At 43.0% G+C, this 20,519-nt stretch overlaps 1 protein-coding gene across 2 annotated transcripts; it reads left to right on the top strand.

Moving 5' to 3' along the window:
* The first annotated feature begins 6,667 nt into the window (after positions 1–6,667).
* Positions 6,668–12,173, top strand: LOC117458688 (putative fibroblast growth factor 1). 2 transcript variants are annotated; one of them, XM_034099308.1, is made up of 4 exons: positions 6,668–6,774; positions 8,756–8,972; positions 9,450–9,553; positions 10,026–12,173. In XM_034099308.1, the coding sequence occupies exons 1-4, from the start codon at positions 6,733–6,735 to the stop codon at positions 10,209–10,211; spliced, it is 549 nt and encodes a 182-aa protein (XP_033955199.1). In that variant the 5' UTR covers positions 6,668–6,732; the 3' UTR covers positions 10,212–12,173. The 2 variants fall into 2 exon arrangements, with proteins under 2 accessions (XP_033955199.1, XP_033955198.1); XM_034099307.1 differs by lacking the exon at positions 6,668–6,774 and having other exon boundaries at positions 8,484–8,972.
* Positions 12,174–20,519: the final 8,346 nt, after the last annotated feature.

Below are 20,519 nucleotides of genomic sequence, written 5' to 3'. Positions count from 1 at the left end.
CACCACCTGGCATGTGCTCTCAAGTTCTACAGAAACACACTACGTCATCTTTCAATCCTGGCCAAAAAAAATGTTGAAGGATCCGGTCATAAGTCTTAGTCACACCTAAGTGGCCAGACCACAGGTGCTCATGGGCTAACACCAGAACCTGCTGCCGACAACTCACAGGAACCACTACTTGATAAACGCTGTTCCAATCACCACCTGAACCAACATCTGCATCACTTGATTGGTCAGCCCACCGGCGCATCAGCACCCCGTCATCCACAAAAAACAATTGTTTCTTATTGCCTTCGTTAGGGTTCTCAGCAGCGTTAAAACACTTGATCAAGGTAGGATCATCCATTTGTGCCGTGATGAGCGCCTCACGGGTCAAAGGCATAGCCTTAACACACACTACGGCACGTAACACCGCACACACACAGAGCTTGAATGACACAAGCACACTTTTATTTCCATGCAACTCTCTGATTGGTCTGGTGTCTTGCCTCTGTTGCATTCACTGAACACGGGAAATTACAGTTCTATCATCCTCTCTAGTGTCTTGATGAGGTTCACGTAAAGCACGGTTAATGTATTATATTATGGAGGTAGAATTGTCCGGGGCTACAGAAACAACATTCGGGGCAGACCAACATATTATTTTACCAACAATATGGAATTTATTGGCTACATATTACACAGATTATGCACAGCGGGAGCAGCAATAATAATAATAATAATAATAATAATAATAATAATAATAATAATAGTCAAATAATAATTCAGACAGGGGAGCTCCGCACCCCCTGCCTGCCGCTAGGGGGTGCTGCAGCACTCTCAGCACCCCCCTTCCCGCGCCCATGCCCAGACCCCCCTGCCTACTGCCCAGGATTATTCAATAAACTGTTTTATTGTGCTTGAAACTCTTTCCTCCTGTCTCTGCTCTGCTCTTGGGTTCCCTGCTAGCCTTAACAGTACAATCTGGCCACTGTTAAGGCTTGCAGGGAACCCAGGAGCAGAGCAAGACAGGAGTTTCAAGCACAACAATAACATTTATTGAATATTACTGGGGGTCTGGGCCAGGGAAGCTAGACGGAGTCCACGGGAGAGGGTAACGGAGGTCTGACCAGGTTGGAGAGTGCAGGGAGAAGAGCCAGGAGGAGCGGGACAGCGTCCAACGTTGGAGGTGGTCTGGAACAGGAGCTAGGAGTCAGGCTGGCTTGAAGCTGCAGGCACAGGAGAAAACAGGTCAAACAGGGAATCGCAATCGAAGACTTTCCAAAGCTAGAGACTGACTGTGGGTACAGAGTCTACGATCTGGCGAAGTGGAGGAGTCAGGGCCGGAGTCTTATGCCAGAGGTGATTGGATTGCGCGCGCTGCAGCATCTGATATTTAAGAAGTGTGTTACATTTGAAATGGCAGAAAGTCTTGTTGCAATTTCCAGATATTAAAAGAGGTCCCTTTGAGTTTCTCTGGTAATTATCAATAGTAGAAGTTAAGTGAATACTGTTCAAACAATACTTGTGTTTGTGTTTTATATTGATTTCTCTGTTTTATCCTTTCATAAAGGTGAGGACTAAAATGGCTCTAAACAAGGGCTGTTTAGAGTAAACAGGGTTTTATTGCCCTATGGGGGAGGTGTAGGTATGCAGGACAGGGTGCTAGGTGGGGGAAGAGTATATTCTGCTTAAGATCTCTAGCATGTCATGTTTCAGGGAAGTCTACATATCTTGAATAGTATATGTGTGGGTTTAATTACTTTGTATTCTGTGTAACCAGAAGTTGGAGATATGAGAGATGAAATATTTGTGTTATCTTAAATATCCTTTAAGACACATCTGAGGTCTCTGGAATGTGGGGGGTGTGTGTGTGTGTGGAGGCTGAGTAAACTCCACCCCTTCCTGTTTCTGTTGGTATTCGAGAGCCATGCATCTTTTTGTTCTCTCTCTCTTCTCGCGCCGCCCGGACCGGAAGGTCGTGGCAGCCCGTGAACAAGGGCCAGGAGTAGGCATACTCCTGACATTACGCATATGATATGATATGGCTTTGTATGGTAATGTATTGATTGTATTGCATTGTTATATTACCATTAAAATAGATTATTGTTTTAACGGATACTTGTATGTTCTGGATTCCTTCCTGTATGATAACCAGCTTGTTAGGGACACGCGGAGATTTGGAAAGCGGACCAGTTGTCCCTTAAAATCTCTATCAGCGCGCACACACACACACACACACACACACACACACACACACACACACACACACACACACACACACACACAGGCCGTTTCTCAATCGCGAGTACACATGCTGCAGAGCCACTATTTCAAGTATACTACGTCATCGAGCGGCACCGAATGCTGGGCATTTAACATGCATTTAAACAGTCCTTTGGCGCCACTCGATGACGTAGTATACTTGAAATAGTGGCTCTGCAGCAGGTTTACTCAACATTGAGAAACGGCCACTGACTAGGCAGAGGTGGAGGCCATGACAGCAACAAAGTGCAGTGGAAACAGACATAGTGAATAAATCCTGACGTAACATGAAGCATGTGACTTAAACAGCTGAGGAATACATGAAACAAATGTCTTCCAAGTCCATCAAGATTTCCACATTCTTCTCCCAACCTTTGAGGTTTGACTGGTGTTTTTGTAATGCTGTAATCGGTTCACAAGAGCGGCTGAAGAAATCCTACAGTCCAGCATGTATCTTGTTCTTCAGTCCAAGGACTTTGGGGGAAAGCCTTTCACCATCCATTTGCAAGAGCACTTTCTGAATGAATTCATCGTAGTACCTTAGCTCTTTGGGGTAAGCCATGTTCAGTGTATCGATGACTCCCAGCATGATGGCACAAGCTCGGGCTACAGATCCAATGTTGTCCAGAATAATTAGTCCTTCAACAAAAATCCCAACGTCGTCATAATGTCCAGGTTCTCCACCCTCCTTGTTGATGACATATATGCCCATGGTAGATTTCGGCAGGTCTCTGGTGACGTCATCTCCTTCGATGTCCTGTATATTTAAAGAAAAAACATGTATTTATTCAATATATGTAATTTTAATGACATACTTTATCGTATACATTTTTTGTAATATTGCTCACATACCTATTAATCCCTTAAAACAAAGCTGGTCATATTGTATATATTTCTGAATCAAACTAAATATGTGTGAGGTGTTTTTAAAGATTTACGTAGGAACCAATAAGCTTGGTGCTGAGCGTCAGAAGTCAGAGAGGATTGACAGATGGACTAAGACATTGTTGATTATGGTCTTTCCATTGGACAATAAGAAAAACTATGAATAAAGCCAACCTCGTCGTATAAATAACCAAGCTGATGGTTTGAAATGCTTTAGTCTGTTGTTGAATATCAACATACATACATATACATATTCTCAACCTTCATGCTCCTTATAAGGTAAAACATAATTATGGATACCTGACACTAGGATCATAAAACACTACATGTGACTGGCAAATGCAATTACAATGACTCACCATATACTCCCGAATGAGATGTCCATCATCCTCACCAAGGTGGATGCAAAGTGCCTTGAGGATTGCTTCCCTTTTAAGGTTAACATTTGCTGCCTGTGTAAAAAAATTGCAATTATTAAAATATTTCTAAATACATCAATAATAACAAAATTGTCTATAAATTGTAGAAGATTTACAACCTGTAGTAACCTAAATATACAATATAATATATACAATGACTTCATTATACATGTAAATGGCCTGCGCTAACTTAAGTATGTTAACGAATTGTGACTTAAATGTATTACAATGTCAGAGGTCTGAATGTGTTAGGGCGATAGCACTGTTTACAAATTCTACTCATCCAGGGACTTTTCACCAAGAGCAATGCTCTGTTCTTCACAGTTCACACCTGGAATCTGCCTAGTACAACCACAGTCTGATCTGTTGGCCACTGAGGATTAAGTGACTTGCTCAAGGCAGGTTCTGCTTTTTCACTTTCCCCACCTGGGGATTGCATTTGCACCTTTCCAGTCACAAGCCTGCTTACCCAGTATGCCACTATTGCCTTATTAAGATCAGATTTCCTTAGAAATGTGTCTTGCATTCTTGAACCTGGCAGGTAATCCAGGCTGTTGTGAGGCAAATGGGGCTCTATACGGTACTAGACAGGTACATTTCATACAATTGCTCCATAGAGTATATGACAATTTGTATAAAACAGTGTACACACATTTACCTTTTGCAAGATCGCCAGATGTTTGGCTAGTTTCTGGCCAACAACTCCTCCCTTCTTCGGGAAGACAGATGTCAGCTGAGGTAGATGGCTGTCCAACTGCGCCATGAAGGCTGTTTCAAGTGGGATAGTTGTTATGCGCTGGAATTCAGCATGTATCTGTTATGCAAAAACAAAACGACAAAAGACAAAGAGCACATTCAGCCATTGGTGTAATGATATTTTGTATCTACTATAATTAAAGGATAGATTCTAATGTTGACCTCATTAACCAAGTCCTTGATAAGACGTGTATTGGTGCACAGTGTGTTCTAACCAAAGTATTTATATTAATCTAAGGTAATTGCAAGGATTCAAAACTATACTTGTAAGTTGTATGGTTGTTTAAACCTTGCTAATACTTTAATTGACAATGGGTAAAATGTTGAGGTATAAAGTGAAAACCCCAATTCCAGCAGCAGCTGTTTTCTTCAGACAATCAAACTGACAGTTAGAGAATAGCTGGTGAAGAAAGCGGAACATTGAGCAGCTAAAGAGCCAAATACTTTACTAAGGAGTTGGTGGAGAGCATAAACAGAGCTAAAAGATAGTGAATATTGGACTTATCAGATGGACAGAAACACCATTTCAAAAGTATGATCATGTTGCTCTGTATCAGCTCGATGTGTACAGCAAATAGGCATTTCACGTGTGAAATATATAACTTACCTCATCAATATGGAGTATTGTGAGTAAGGTTCTGTTCCCCATCACACCAACATCAGATACCAAAACCTGCAATAAAAATAAAGATGAGCAGAAATTAAAAATAATAATGGTAAATGAAAAAAGGTAATTGATTTTCAATGATTACTGACTTGTGTTAGGCCAATGACTCAAAATCCTACAAACTCCTTTGTGACAAACAATGTAACGTTTTTTACGTTATATTACTGGATGTGGTGCACTTTTGCTAAATGCTTAGACAAATTGCTTGTGTTACCGCCCTTACATGCTAAACTGTTATTGCACTTGATGGCACCTTTTAAAAAGGGAGAAGCTTTTCTTTCTTTCATTGTACATGTATAATGACATTAAATGATTATATTCTATTCTATAGCCAAAAGCAATAAATGATTTCTCACTTTTGGCAAAGAGCATTGTCCACCTCAAAACGGGTAACATTTAACCACACCTAGGAGCGCTTAGTTCTCTCTCCACCATGTGTGTGTGTTGCATGCATGTAGCAGCCGCGTGTGTATAAACTGCCCCGCCCCCTCGCACACAGACGGGGAGAGAGAGATCTCTCCTCTGGATTGGAAAGATTGAAAATACATCGACGCATTTTGTCTTATTGCATATTATAAACGGTGTTGGCGAAACTAAGACTGCAATATAATGTTAAATGTCTCAAGAACCGATAAACAGACCGTCCTGCTAGAGAGGTGGCTGGGGAGAAAAGGTTAGTGGGTGTGTCGGCAACACTAAATATTTTTGACTAATTTATGGCACAACAAAATAATACATGGGAGCGGTGGAGTGATGAGGAGGTGTCGGCGCTTCTGGCGATTTACTCGGAAGGCTTCAGTAGAAGCCGGTGGCAGTATACGCCGTGAAGTTGTTTGCGGTGTAGTGGGGCCGACACACCCACGAACCATTTCCTCCTCAGGAAAGTAATAACTCGCTAGCAGGGACTATCTGGGGGTGAAAATAAGGTTCGGGGGGAAAAGTACTCGTGTGAAACGTTATATGAACGTTAGCCGCGGTAACATTAACCAGTTGCCGCCAGAGAGTAACGTTACCAAAACCAACGTGATTTCACATGCTTAGTTGTGTCCTAATATTACCACAGTGATAAGAACAAGTGAAACAAAAAAACATACTTACAGCCGGTCAGGAACACAGTAGGCTAGGAATGGCCAGTATACAAGCCAGGTGAAGCTACAAAAAAAAGAAGCATAGTAACAGCCTCACCAGCATGAATTTAGGGATTATTTATAATTTAGTGTATTTTTATTTTTGATGACTACAAATTTTGACATTGCAGGAATGTGAAGCAAGTGTCATCGTGTAATGTGACCTAACTATCCTCCATACTGTCAGCACTACATGTAAGCAGAGACAGCAGAGGTACTGGCACTCTGTACGACTTCTTCCGGAAAGTGACGTCATCCTCTTTGTGTTTTATAAATGTTTATATTGTTTTTCCCAACGGTGTCTCCAGAAGGAATCCACTATAAGAGAATGTATCAATGCTCAGTCAGTTATTATGGGCCTGATCATTTCCAGGCTCTGGTTGGGTCCCATGGCCCGGACACTTGCGTCACTCTGTCTCGTTCTCTCTCTGTTCTTGAGCGGTAATTTTAGTCCTGACGTTGGACTGTTAAAATATGTCCTCTGACGTTGCAAAATGGGTGGTGAGTTGAGGAGAGGGATAGGGTACTTGTACAGGCATACATTCTTAATCCTCTGTAGCCACTTCTCTGGGGGAAGGAAGAGGAAGAACGTTTGGCACAAAAGGCAATAAGAAAAAGAGAAAAAGAAAAGGACATGCTGGCTCATCAGGGACACTGTAACAGGACTTTCTCACAGGTAAGAGACTCACTCATTGGATTAAAGGAGTTTTGGTATGTGTGGAAATCTGGTTGGCTGGCTATCATCTCTGCTTATCCTATTATACATATTGATATTTGATTTCAAAAGGAAAGCAAGTTGGTACTAATTCTACTTTTTGTATAAGTTTGTGCATGATAAAGGGTTTTCCTCATAAGAAAATACATATGTTCTCTCTTAACTGTGGTGCTATCTATGTATCTGGATTGTTTTGTGAGTTGTCGAGTGCTGAATATATCAACAGAGAAAGATGTTTGCCTTCTCTTGAATATAACAGAGCCTATGGCCCTTGGCATGTGGTGCTCATAGTTGTACAAAAACTCCTTTGGAAGCATCAATGGCAATATATCTTTCCATAAATCCCGAACTGTTTACTCAAGATAATCAACAGACCATGTTGTGAATAATTTAATGTAGGAACTACTTTCTTTCTACCAACCAAACTACACCCGCAAATCAAATCAGTGCTCAAAAGGAAGCATCTACTCACAAAGTACATCGTCCTACGTTAGCTAGCTCAGGTAAGCTACGGAGAGACTCTCATCCAGGAGCAGATGCAGGCTTCCTTCAGCACAATAAAACGCTTGGCAGGTGGAGTTAGTTTTAAAAGAAAAATAAGTTCCTACATAAAATTCTTAACAATATGGTCTGTGGAATATATTGATCATGAGTAGAGCAAACAATAAATAGCTGATGAGCTTTTCAAATGTTATTTCATGCAATTTAGGCACCACTACAGGTAGGAAAAACTAAGTATTTTTTATTTTGGGGTGAACTGACACTTTAAGGTTTCAAACGTTGCAGTTGTTCAGCATCCATAAACATGACATGTAATGGCACTATTCATTAAACAACAACATTTCATTCGCAGCAGTTCTTAGTTTGAGGGGGTGATCGTTAGGTTAAAGGAGAGCAATCTTCCCCCAACTCAAACACAAACACAGGTTCAATCTATCCTCCCACATGTCCGCACACTGACTCGGTCACCGGTTGGACGTTTGACGTCATTCCCACCAGCAGCTCTGTCCGAAGGTCCCTGTGGACACATGACTTTCTTCTCGGGTCCTGCCTGTGAGTGGGTAGGCCTCACATTCCTCTTGTGGCTTTACACTGCTCTGTCTTTTCACTTTCCTTCTCCCTCTCTCCCTCTCTCCTTCCTCCCTCTGTTCCTCATGCCTGTCTCAGACATTCCAGATGTGGGTTAGCCTGGCTCTATCACAGTTATTCCCTACCTCTGGCAACAAACTATAACATCGACCATGAGTTGTGTCCTTCACTGCTTCCCTGTTTTCCATTTGATAAGACATTATGACAGCCCCTGCTGCTCTGGGATCTCAACCCTTCAGGAATTGAGATAACACTAATAGTGCGGTTTAAATACGGCTTGATTGTTTTTTGGATAAGCTTTTGAGAAGGCAGACAGGCAAGGCTGGCTGGATCCCTGTTCCTCAAGTGAAAATATCTCAAATACTTGACTACTGAAGATTTGTAGAAGGAAAGTAGCTATTGTGTTTACTTGCATATGCTTGATAAACTATTGCTGGTTACTGGAACATTTTCCTGCACTTTGCTGTGTCCACGTGTCCTTTGTTTGTTGTCTGGCCTTGCACTGATATTAGTTGAAAGTTACATCACTGCCACCTGGAAATGATTTTACAACAAAAAAAAAACGAAGTGATGTTCAGTCAGGAAACATGTTCGAACATGTAGCGGTTCTACCTGGCATGCATCCAGATCTCATCACTTCATGAAAAAAAGAGTGCCTTATAAGGTTGGCAGAGAGAAACAGACACAGATAGAGGGAGAAAGTGGTAGAGGGAGAAAGTGGTAGCGGGAGGCAAGCATTTCCCGTAGTCACATCATGAAGGCGGCGTTGTACTCCTCCTGTTTTCTCTCCTGTCTCAGACCGAGTTCAGGTAACATGAACAGTGAAGTTGATGGATCTTCTGTGTCGTTGCAGACTCAGGGACATCACTCTGCTTCGTCCAAACCTCAGAATCTCTTAATGATGTCTGAGGGAAACGTCACAGTGCTGCCTTTTGGACCAGTGTCTCTAGACCTGTCCAAGCAGGAGCAGCGGACACTGACCAGACTGTACAGCCAGAACGGAGGCTATCACCTGAGGATTTTACCTGATGGATCTGTGAGCGGTGGCAGGCAGGAAAACGACCCCTATGGTGAGGCAGGAATCTTTTGCATCTATTTTGGATGTGTGATTGGTTGATGTGTCTCAATCAGGAGCATTCTAAAAGATATAGAGGAAAGCTTTTTAACTTTAACTTTATAGAACAGATAAAAATGAACATATTCTGTACATGACTCTCAAACCCTTTAGTTTAAAGTTGTATCTTTCCTAATGATTAAAAGTTGTTATAGTTGTATATATAATGATTAACAAAATAGAAAAGGCAACGGTACTCGATTTGTAGTGGAAGAGTATACAGGCTCGATTTAAAAATGACCTGCACTAACTGGTAAAGTCCTCTTGAGCAAGTATTTAATCGCAGTACTTCTGGTTAAGCTACTCAGGAATCTGTAGACCCAAGTATTTACCCTGTGTACACATTCAGAATACTGGCCCTGTGTTCCCTTTGCAAATATTTATTTGTGTCAAAGTAAGTTTATCTTCAACTTGTCATATTTCTGTGTTGCAGACGTGCTGAGGCTGAAGGCTGTGAGCGTGGGAGTTGTGTTTATCAAGGGCGAAATTACAGGAAGGTACCTGGCTATGAACAAAAACGGACACCTCTACGGATCAGTGAGTTTTTACATTTTGAAGTTTGTCACAAAAAAAATACTACCGTTATAAAGAACACTTAATTTCAATGTGTTCAAATCATAACACATACTCTTGTCAGTTTAAGATTATACTCACAAATTACCTAAAATGTTGTACTCACCTTGGTGTGTTATTTCCCCCAAATGCAAAACACTGGAAAATCCCAGGGTGACTAAAGCATTTCTTAGGTCATATAAATCACTGGGAGCAATAATATATTACTGGTACAGATGACTAACATAAGATATTAAAGTACTACAGATGTTATCATGTAGGTTTCTATTATTCAGCACATTAAATTATGTTTTCCTAAAATATCTTACTGTGTTTAAACGGTGTATATTTGTACACCCTTCAATATGAATTTACAGGAAGAATTAGAAGACTTGTAATAAATCTAAATGTCTTCTGTTCTTCTCTTTTCTCCCCCCTCTTTATTGGCTTGTCTCAGCAAGCACTGAATGATGAGTGTTACTTCCTAGAGAAGTATGAAGAAAACAACTACAACACATATTGCTCTCAGAAGTACAACTGGTATGTCGGGCTGAAGAGGAACGGCCAACCTAAAGCAGGACCGGCCACCCACCAGGGTCAGAAGGCCATCTTCTTCCTGCCAAGGCCTGCGGGTAACATGTAAAGCAAGACGGCACCAGGAACCGCGGACACGCTCACTGAAGTCTTTAAATACACATTTTGCACTGGGCAAAGTATCCCATTTTAAGGTCACTTAAAATCAGTACAATAGAGCAGTAAAGCCTGAGGCCAACACATAATGCTGTTTAACAGTTAGTTCAAGCTCTACTTCCATGTTAATAACCTACATGTTTGTTCATTCCTCTTGTTTATGCAGGGAATATAAGTTTCCAGTTCATTTAAGGAGCTTATACTTTTTATTTTTTTTACATTGCAGCGATATGAGCTGTATATATACATATCCAGAATAATTTCTGCCTATAAGAACATACACCCTCTCTCCCAAATGTGTGCTAAATCAGTGCATGTCAGCCGTGATAAATGTGTGTTCACTTTGAACCTCGGTATGAAATACCACTGCGGGAAGATAGCAACGGGCTGCTTTTACACAGAAATAGTTTTACAATGGATCACGTCTGGTACGAAGTAAACCAACATGGCAGTAAACATAAAAGAGCCGACCATCTGGCGTTGAATTCAAACTGAGGAAAACAAAGTCTACACTGAATAAAATAATAATAGTATTATAAATATTCAGTAGAGTGGATGTTTGCTGACTTTTGAATGACTGAAAGTCCTTATAGTAACCAATTGTATATTGCTGAAGCCTGTTTTATGACAGCTTTTGTAATAACTTATGTACTATTTGGAAAGTCAGAAATTGTAACAGGTCATATGAAAAGCACCTATTATGTTAATGAATGGGTTAGCCATGCCAACAAGTCTTACAAATCTGTATCCGTCCCACAGAGGGAACATTTACAAGGCTGTTTCAGTTATCAGCAGAGTTATTTTTGAGTTGTATGTTCCTGAAAAAGTGGCACAAAAAGAAGAATGTTATATTGTATAAGGCAGAAAGGGACTAAATATTGTCCATTCTGTTCTGGACTAGAAAAGTCACATTGTTTCTTTTCACTGAGCAAAATAGCTCATCTATACAGTCGAACCATTATTTACCCAAGCACCTTTCTATATACCCATAATACTGTGACGTAATACTAGGTAAAATTACTCATGTGAATATTTATTTATAAATTATATTGCTAATACAATTTTTTTTTGCTGAGCATCGTAACAAACATTTTTGAAATATACATAGTGACGTAGCAAAAGTTTATGTGACTTTTACAAAGTAATACATATTGTATTCAATGAACTTAAATAAGGAAATTACATGATAATGCATAAAATAAATAGTATGTATGTAACTAGGATAGATTTTCTGCTTAGAAGGTAGACAAGTGAATACAAGTGTGCAGAAATATCTTTAAAGGAACATGTTGTATGCTTTGTCCAATACACCTGTTGCTAATAAGCTTGCTGTATATGTGTGTCTCTGTTTCTGGCATTACATGTGAACATCTGTGTTTTTATTAATAACAAATGTAACTATTACAGGTGTTTACCAGAGACACAGTCCACCTCACGACACAAACACTAGAAATGATCATGTTTGACCACAAGATGGTAGCATTGCTTGAGGTTCAGTGGTGTTTCGCAAAGGCTGGCAGAGAGAGAGCTATTATGTTTATTATCTTTACACACATGGGTATGGCTACATCCTAGTAAAACTAAATCATGAATGGAAAAAGAGTTTATCTATAAAAAAAAAACAGATCCTGCCAATAGCAGGTGTTTATTCAGCTGTAGGTACAGTTTATACATTAACATGTACACGTTCAATGAAAACATCTGAAAATGAATTATTAAGAAATGTTACATTATTATAGGTGAAAAAAAAAATCTGCATGCATAGTTGATCTTTCATAAATAAGTTAAGTAAGTTATTTTTTGAAACCTTTCTTTGCTGAATGTATGTTTCTAAAACAGAAAGTCATTTTAATTCAACTAAAACAATGCGTTAAATGAATAAATGTGTATTATGCAAGACCTCCATTCACCCCGATCAAGTATTTTCACCACATTTTTGGAAGCAATGGCATTCTTCATCTAATCCACACTTAATGTGTAACGGCTGAGACAGAACATGGCCTGAAACGCTGTTTGAGAGGAAACACTGAAATGTGGTTTAAGTTGTTTGGGAAGACTGGAGCGGATTCTTTGCTCCAAGAAGTTTCATATTGTTGTGGGGTTTAAACTGTTTGGAGGGGAACATTACAGTTGGCTTATTACTTTTCCAAGTGTAACAAAGTGCTTTTTCAAATTGAGCAATTATTCTATATTTTCCAAATTGAGAAATTACTTTTTGATGACCATTTTTAAATGTCAGATCAGAGCTGGATTATATTTTTTTCCATGCCCTGATTTGTTTTTCTAAATACATCACATTGATTTCCCTGCTCATTATATCGACATCTACTGATATTTACATCATCAGTGAAATATCAGCAACACTTGACTACTTGCAAATGTGTTGCTAAAATATTACAGTATGACTCTGTTGTACATTCCATCATTTTATATTTGTATATACATTTTGAAGAAAATAATGTTCTTTTTTTCACTCACCTTTACATAATATACTTCTGTAAATACTTAACCTCTTCTACACCGCACCCTGCGTCATCTGCAGGAAACAGCGTCTGAGGGCATCTTAATATTCAATAAACTATGAATGTTTTATATCCATGTAACGGGAAGAAACTCAGCTAACTGATCTTTTTTTTTTTTTTTTTTTTTTTAAACCCACAAAACTAGCTCCGAGCCTCTGAATTAGCTACGAGCGAAACAATCTTAAGGCCGTTAGCACAGAACTCTAGCAACACTGATGGATATACTTATTGGATCTGCACAAACAAGCTTAGATAACATCCTGAGAGTCCACAGATTATATAAATATAAGGATCATCACTGAGCGATCAGAACTTGTGACAGGGGAAGCAAATACAGACAACACACGAGTAGCTTTAGGTAGCAATACACGGAGATATGCTCACTTTAGCTGTTATTCTGATCAAAAGTCGTGTTCAATGGCATTAAAACGAGAAAAAAACGTGGCTGAAGGTTAATCCATAGGTTATAGCAATGTGTCTGTCACTTTGAAAAAATTATTGATAATCCATAATTCCATTTTTATGCAAAAATCGTTGAAGAAAAATGAGCTGTTAATGGTAGCCACCAGAGGTTAGCGCAGCTTCCGGTTTTTCTACGTGTCTCTCTCACTCCTTATTTGGTAAACTGTGTGTGTATGGGGAACTTTCCCTCGATTCCATTGGCTCTGACAGTTAGAAAGTGATAGGAAAATCGACCAAGGGGGGCCAGAGATATGGAAAATCCACCCAAATGACCCCAGAAGTTTTTTTTGTGTGCTAAACCTCTCTAAAAAGGTCAAATGTCACTTGTTTTGCATCAATCTTGATACAGGGTACTTATTATATGTTGTACTTTGGATTCCTAAAGCTTTTAGTCTACCTTACCATCATCCAAGCGTAGTTTTCACTATAAGCAAAAAATAATTTTTGGACGGACACTATAATTTACAGTTTTTTTTACTATGTTCAATCTGAATTTTCTTTCAAATACAAACATCTATATTGATTCTGACTCTTCTACGTCCAACTCACAGGTTTATCATTACTTTGAGAAAAAAGATTATTGATTTAACCCTTTTAGAAGGGAAGATATGGTCATTTGTTCTATGCCATTTTCGAGCCTGAGACCTGAAAAACAGGCTCAGTGCTTAACAGTACTCTGTGGTGCCGCTTTGCGTAATGACAATTTTTTCTTTCATATTTTTGTATATAAAAATAATATGTCTCCAGTCCCCTTTACTTAGGTAAAGATGTACTTTAAGGACTTGTAATGATGTATTTTTACAGGGAAGCCTTGATAATGTTAGTTGAGTAAATGGTCCCAAAGAAATCCCATAACTTGTCTGTATTATGAGCTTTTAATATCATTCTTTAATAATACACTTAGTTTCCTACAACTTTAATGAATTGGAAAAAAAGGAAGCAACTCATGAGTGGCAACATAAAAACAAGCCAAAAAAGCAATCTGTCCTCTTTCCAAAAGCATTTAGTCTACAAAATAACCTGATACCTCTCATTTACTCTCTCCTTTTTCCACCAGGCCATCCTATAACTACACACACACACACACACACACACACACACACACACACACACACACACACACACACACACACACACACACACACACACACACACACACACACACACACACACACACACACACACACACACACACACACACACACACACACACACACACACACACACACACACACACACACACACACACACACACACACACAAACCTGGTTGGCCATTGGCCTGCAGGGCTGTGCAGGGCAGGAAGGGAATCATTCACTGTAAACTGAACAAGGACTGGCTTCCTCTGGGAGTCCCCTAGCCTGACAGCAGCCAAGATCCCTGCAACACAAACCACTTTAGCAAACACACGCACATACACAGAGATCAATGTGTACACACCCTGATCTGGGACACATTCTCTCATCTGTTACTCTTCTCTCTTTCCTCAATTTCGTCTTTTTTTTTACGTTCCTTTCCTGCCTGTCTCTCAATTTTCAGCCTCCTTTAACCTTTGTCTCTAACTGCTTTCCCCTCATCATTTTCTCCTTGCATTCCTTCTCGCTCTGTTTCTGTTACGGTGTGTGAAGCAGGTAGGACCCAAATGCAGATTAACGTAAAAATAATTCCTTTATTCCAAGGCTATGCTGACAAATACAGAACAGAACACTCACCGAGGACAAGCCCAGTGGTGTAGTGGGCGTTGGACGCGGGGGTACACCGTACCCCCACTTATTTGGAGCATGATCTTTTTTGTAATAGTCTAATAAATATAAAATCATTGCCAGTCTTATCAGTTGCAAGTGTGTATTTGTTGTAATAATGACAAAAACATAATACATATCACAGTAATTATAATAAAAAATAAAAACGATTTCCTTAAAGAATTATGATTAGTCATCACGCTCGTGACCCTGCGGCGAGCTGGGGGTGTGTCAGTGACACACCCACAGCCAGCTTACCGCCCGCCGATTTTGCGGCAGCTCTTTCCCTCAAGAACGCTAACGAAAAAGCTCTATAATGGCAGGCAAACATTTTTTACTTGACTTCTTTTCTAAAAAGAATATAATTCACAAGAAGAAATAGTCTAGCAGCACCGAAGCTACAAGTGAAGCTGCTACTAGTACTACAGTACATCATCAGAAGAGCCACCTAAAGACGTGGATAATGCTAGCTAACGTGCACGTTAGCTGCGCTAGCAACGTTCCCCTGGCTAGCTCAAGCTCACCTTTCCCAGAGGTATGGACGGAGGAGATGTGGCGGAGGAAACAAGAGACATACCCGTGGATAGACTGCAAAGCTGGGAAACTGGGCTGCAAAGTTTGTTCATCCATATCTGATGTATCAGTCTTCAAAACGCAAGGTGTGTGTGTGTGTGAAAAAAGCAGCGCTGTCTGCTTATTTGCAATGTAGGCTAGGCCTAATCAGAATAATTTCCCGTCCAGATTCAATGTTTGCATTAGTAGGCTATATATATTTTTCGTTTTGTTTATTTAATAAGTTAATTTCAGGACAACTTTGGGAATTTTGTTTGTTTGTTATGAGTTTTAAATAGATTTTGAAAGTGGAGATAGAGAGAGAAAAGCAGCGCTGTCTGCTTAGTTGCAATACTGTAGTTTATGCAATTTAGGCCTATACATTGTTTATGTAACGTATGTGCCAGTGTGTCCATGGTTTTGAGTCTGTGTGTGTCTGTTGAGCACAGCGCCATCTGCTTTTTGCAGTACAGTACTTAAAGTAGGACTAAGCATACCGGTAGTTTCTGTGGACCTGTCTGCCCGTTTTGTGAGTGCACTGCGCGTGCGCACTTGTTTGGGATGACCTAATTTAAAATAGCATCCCCCCAGTAAAAAAATCCCCACTACACCACTGGACAAGCCGATACACAAGACAACCCGACAAAGAGAGACAGAAAACCCAGAACTTAAATACACCCAGGACTAATCACATAAACACGAGACAGGTGAGGAGGGAGGAGAAAACACATAGGTACCAGGTGAACACAATTGGGTAATCAGAGAGGGAAACCGACAGAAAGCAAACAGGCAGGAAACGGGGGTGAACACTTTACAAAATAAAATAGGAAACCCAAAGATAGAAAAGGACACAAAAAATACCAACACAGACAAATCCTAACAGTACCCCCCCCTCAAGGGACGGATCCCAGACGTCCCAAAACAAAAAACAAAAATCCAAAAACTCAAGCAGGGTGGGTGGAGGGGGTCCGGAGGAGGGACGCATCACTAAGCCACCAGGGTGGGAGGAGGGGGTCAGGAGGACGGGACTGAACTGACCGCCCAGGGGCACGGCAGAGGACCAGGAAGGGGTCTCGGGCGGACGGTCCGGGGGCAAGGCAGAGGACCAGGAAGGGGTCTCGGGCGGACGGCCCGGGGGTAAGGCAGAGTCCAAAAAGGGGGATTCGGGCGGACGGCCCGGGGGCAAGGCAGAGGACCAGGAAGGGGTCTCGGGCGGACGGCCCGGGGGTAAGGCGGAGTCCAAAAAGGGGGACTCGGGCGGACGGCCCGGGGGCAAGACAGAGTCCAAGGTGGGGACCATGGAGGGGCGAAGGCAGCGGCAGGAAGAGTCAGGGGGCCGGGCCTGAGGGCGAGGACCGCTGCACTCAGGGGGCCGGGCTCGAGGGCGAAGACCAGACAGCTCCACAGGCCGGGCAGGAAGGCGCTGACGGGACAGTGCCGGAGGCCGGGCAGGACCCGGTGTCGGAGCTGGTGGGACAGGCCTCGGCAGGATCCCCCACGGAAGAGGACCAGGACACGGGATTGGCAGGACCCCCGGCAGGAGAGCAGTCGGCGGGGCCTCCAACAGCACAGGACAAAGGGTTGGCAGGACCCCGGCAGGAGAGCAGTCGGCGGGACCCCCAACGAGACAGGTCAAGGAGCCGGCAGGACCCCCGGCAGGAGAGCAGACGGCGGGACCCCCAACGGGATAGGACAAAGGGTTGGCAGGACCCCCGGCAGGAGAGTAGTCGGCGGGGCCTCCAACGGCACAGGACTAAGAGTTGGCAGGCCCCCCGGCAGGAGAGTAGGCGGCGGGACCTCCAACGGGACAGGACACAGGGTTGGCAGGACCCCCGGCAGGAGAGCAGTCGGCGGGACCCCCAACGGGACAGGACATGGAGTTGGCAGGACCCCCGGCAGAAGAGCAGTCTGCGGGACCTCCAACGGCACAGGACATGGGGTTGGCAGGACCCCCGGCAGAAGAGTAGTCTGCGGGACCTCCAACGGCACAGGACCTGGGGTTGGCAGGACCCCCGGCAGAAGAGTAGTCTGCGGGACCTCCAACAGCACTTCAGTAGGGACTTGAGATGGGACTAGAGAAGGGACTAGGAAAGTGACCTGAGGAGGGACTAGGGAAGGGACTACAGAGGGGACTAGAGGAGGGACCAGAGGAGGAACTAGAGAACGAAACTCGAGAGGAGACTCGAGAGGGGAACTAGAGAGGGGACTCGAGGAGGGACTAGAGGAGGGAACTAGAGAGGGGACTCAAGGAGGGACTAGAGGAGGGACCTTGAGAGGGGACTAAAGGAGGGACTAGAGGAGGGAACTCGAGAGGGGACTAAAGGAGGGACTAGAGGAGGGACTCGATGAGGGAACTCGAGAGGGAACTCGAGAGGGGACTGGAGAGGGGACTCGAGAAGTGACTAGAGGAGGGACTAGAGATGGAACTTGAGAGGTGACTCGAGAGGGGACTGGAGATGGGACTAGAGAGGGGACTTGGGAAGGGACTAGAAGAGAGACTAGAGGAGGGGCTCAGGAAGGGACCAGAGGAGGGACTAGAGAGGTGACTAAAGGGGGGACTGGAGAAGGGACTAGGGAAGTGACTAGAGGAGGGACTTGAGAAAGGACTTGAGAAAGGAATTGAGTAGGGACTATGGCAGCTGGGACCAGGACTGGGGCCGGAACCATGGCTGCTGGGGCCAGAACTGGGGCTGTAACCATGGTTGCTAAGGCCGGAACCAGGGCCGGAACCATGGCTGTAAAGTCCGGTTCCGGAGCAGGGACCATGGCTGCTGGGACCGGCACTGGAGCCGGAACCATGGCTGCTGGGCAGGGAACCGGAACACGGATCCATGGCTGTGTGGGGTGGTACTGGAGCACGGTACCATGGCTATGTGGGATGGTACTGGGGCACGGAACCATGACTGCTCTGAACTGGTTCTGGAACCCTGGCCCTTTGGGCTCGTGCTGCCAACCTGGCCTTGCGACCCCTTCCTTTAGGAGCCGTTTGGAGGCTCCGTGGACCTCCAAAGGCCAGACGAGTACCAGCGAATGGCTCCTGGACAGTAGCAAACACTGGGTGAGAAGCAGGGGCTGACGCCAGACGGACCACACCAATGCGTGTGGTGTCAAAACAGGAGTTGGGAGACCTGGGTCTGTCAGGACTGGGAAAACAAATTGTGAGGTAATCCAAAAGCCTGGCAGGTAAGAATTTCACCAAACTTTGATTCCTCAGTGTAAGGTGGACTGCATCTGCCAGAGCAGCATCTCGCTGCTGAACCCTGACCGCTCCTATCCATTGATCAGAGCAGGTAGCCAAAGAAAAAGTAAAATCCAATAATTCCTGCTTAAAAGGATCTGCTGGGCCCATATTTGAGGTCGCGTTGTAATGTTATGGTGTGTGAAGCAGGTAGGACCCAAATGCAGATTAACGTAAAAAGAATTCCTTTATTCCAAGGCTATGCTGACAAATACAGAACAGAACACTCACCGAGGATTTTTTTTTTAAATTAGAAAATTCACAATTCAACATTTTCAATTTTTTTAAAACAATCAAACATAATAATCATGCATAACATGACAAAAATAAAAGCTTAATGCAATTAGCCAAAAGAAGATTGCCAAAAATCAAACAAAAAAAATTGGATCTTACTTGAATATCCCATCATAGTTAACAAAAATACAAAATCAGAATACGAGAACCAAAAAAGCACTGCTAACAGGCAATCATTTATATGACACATACTCCACACTTTTCACGTTTCACACTAGACCTGTTAGCCAACACTGTCATAGCATCAACACAGAATCTCATCAAACAATCAAATTACATAATTCATTCTTCATTAATTTCCAATTTATGTGCACACACCATTACTTTCCCAAATCTTCTTATCCACCACCCTTTTCACACACCTTCCCCCCACAAATATTTATCCACATAATCCCATCCCCACCGCCCTTTCTCTAAGTATGTAATTAAACTTTATGTGTCAGCATTTCTCTGTCTAGTTACATCCTGACCAGCGCTCTTATCAGAAACAATAATTTAGCAGAGTTTGCAGGTATTTCAATGGAAAAAAGTTACTCTTTATACAACTAATTTCCCGAACAGTGTCCTTCACTCATCTATATACAAGAGAGGGTGTTTTTCATTCACAAGATGGAGGAACACTGGTTCAAAGCAGTGTGCTATGCATTGTTCAAGATAGCTGAGCAATTATCATGCCTATCTCCCTAGAGGCCAAACATCAGGTTACACATCGTCACATGGTTATCATATGCCTGTAACAGCGTGTCATGTTTACCCTCTAGGAGGGCAAACATTCTGTCATATACCTTGTCAGATACTTGGACCTTTGGTATCACGCGCACTTCTGTATCCTTGAATGAACACATTCAGTATTTTCCCCTCAGTCCACGCCCCCCCTCTGTTGTACCCGCTCTCCTTTTCTCCACCTCCCTCTCCTTGTCCGATTTCCGTCTAGCAATCAGCCCGGCGTTCTCTGCTGAGGTCGTCTTCTCCTTCTTCTTCTTCTCCTCCTCGTACCTGTTTATTCTCGTGCCTCGGCCCCTCATTAGGGCTCCCGAAGACCATGGCGCCCCCAGGGTCCTCCCCCAGCTCTCCCTCCTCCATTCCGGAAGCCTCCGAGATGTCTTCCACCTCCTCAGGACTCCACAACTTCTTTCCCCTGCCGCTGCTCCCGTCGCCGCCTCTGCTGCTTCCATCGGCGCCTCCGCCACCCTGCCTGGCACTTTTCTTGCTCTTCTCCACGTTTGGTGCCTTCTCTTCCATCACCGAAGCCCCCGAGATGTCCTCCACCACTGGACCTTCATCTTCGCTGCTGATCTGCTCATAGGGTCTTTTCTTTGCCCCCTCGCCGCCTTCCCCCACCTCTTCTTCCTCCTCCTCATCTTCTTCCTCCTCGTCTTCCTCCTCGTCTTCTTCCTCCTCATCTTCTTCCTCCTCGTCTTCCTCCTTGTCGTCTTCCTCCTCTCTCTCTT

Source organism: Pseudochaenichthys georgianus, chromosome 14 (genome assembly GCF_902827115.2).
Source record: "Pseudochaenichthys georgianus chromosome 14, fPseGeo1.2, whole genome shotgun sequence".
NCBI classification, from domain to species: Eukaryota; Metazoa; Chordata; class Actinopteri; order Perciformes; family Channichthyidae; genus Pseudochaenichthys; species Pseudochaenichthys georgianus.
This window is presented reverse-complemented; position numbering and strand designations above follow the sequence as displayed.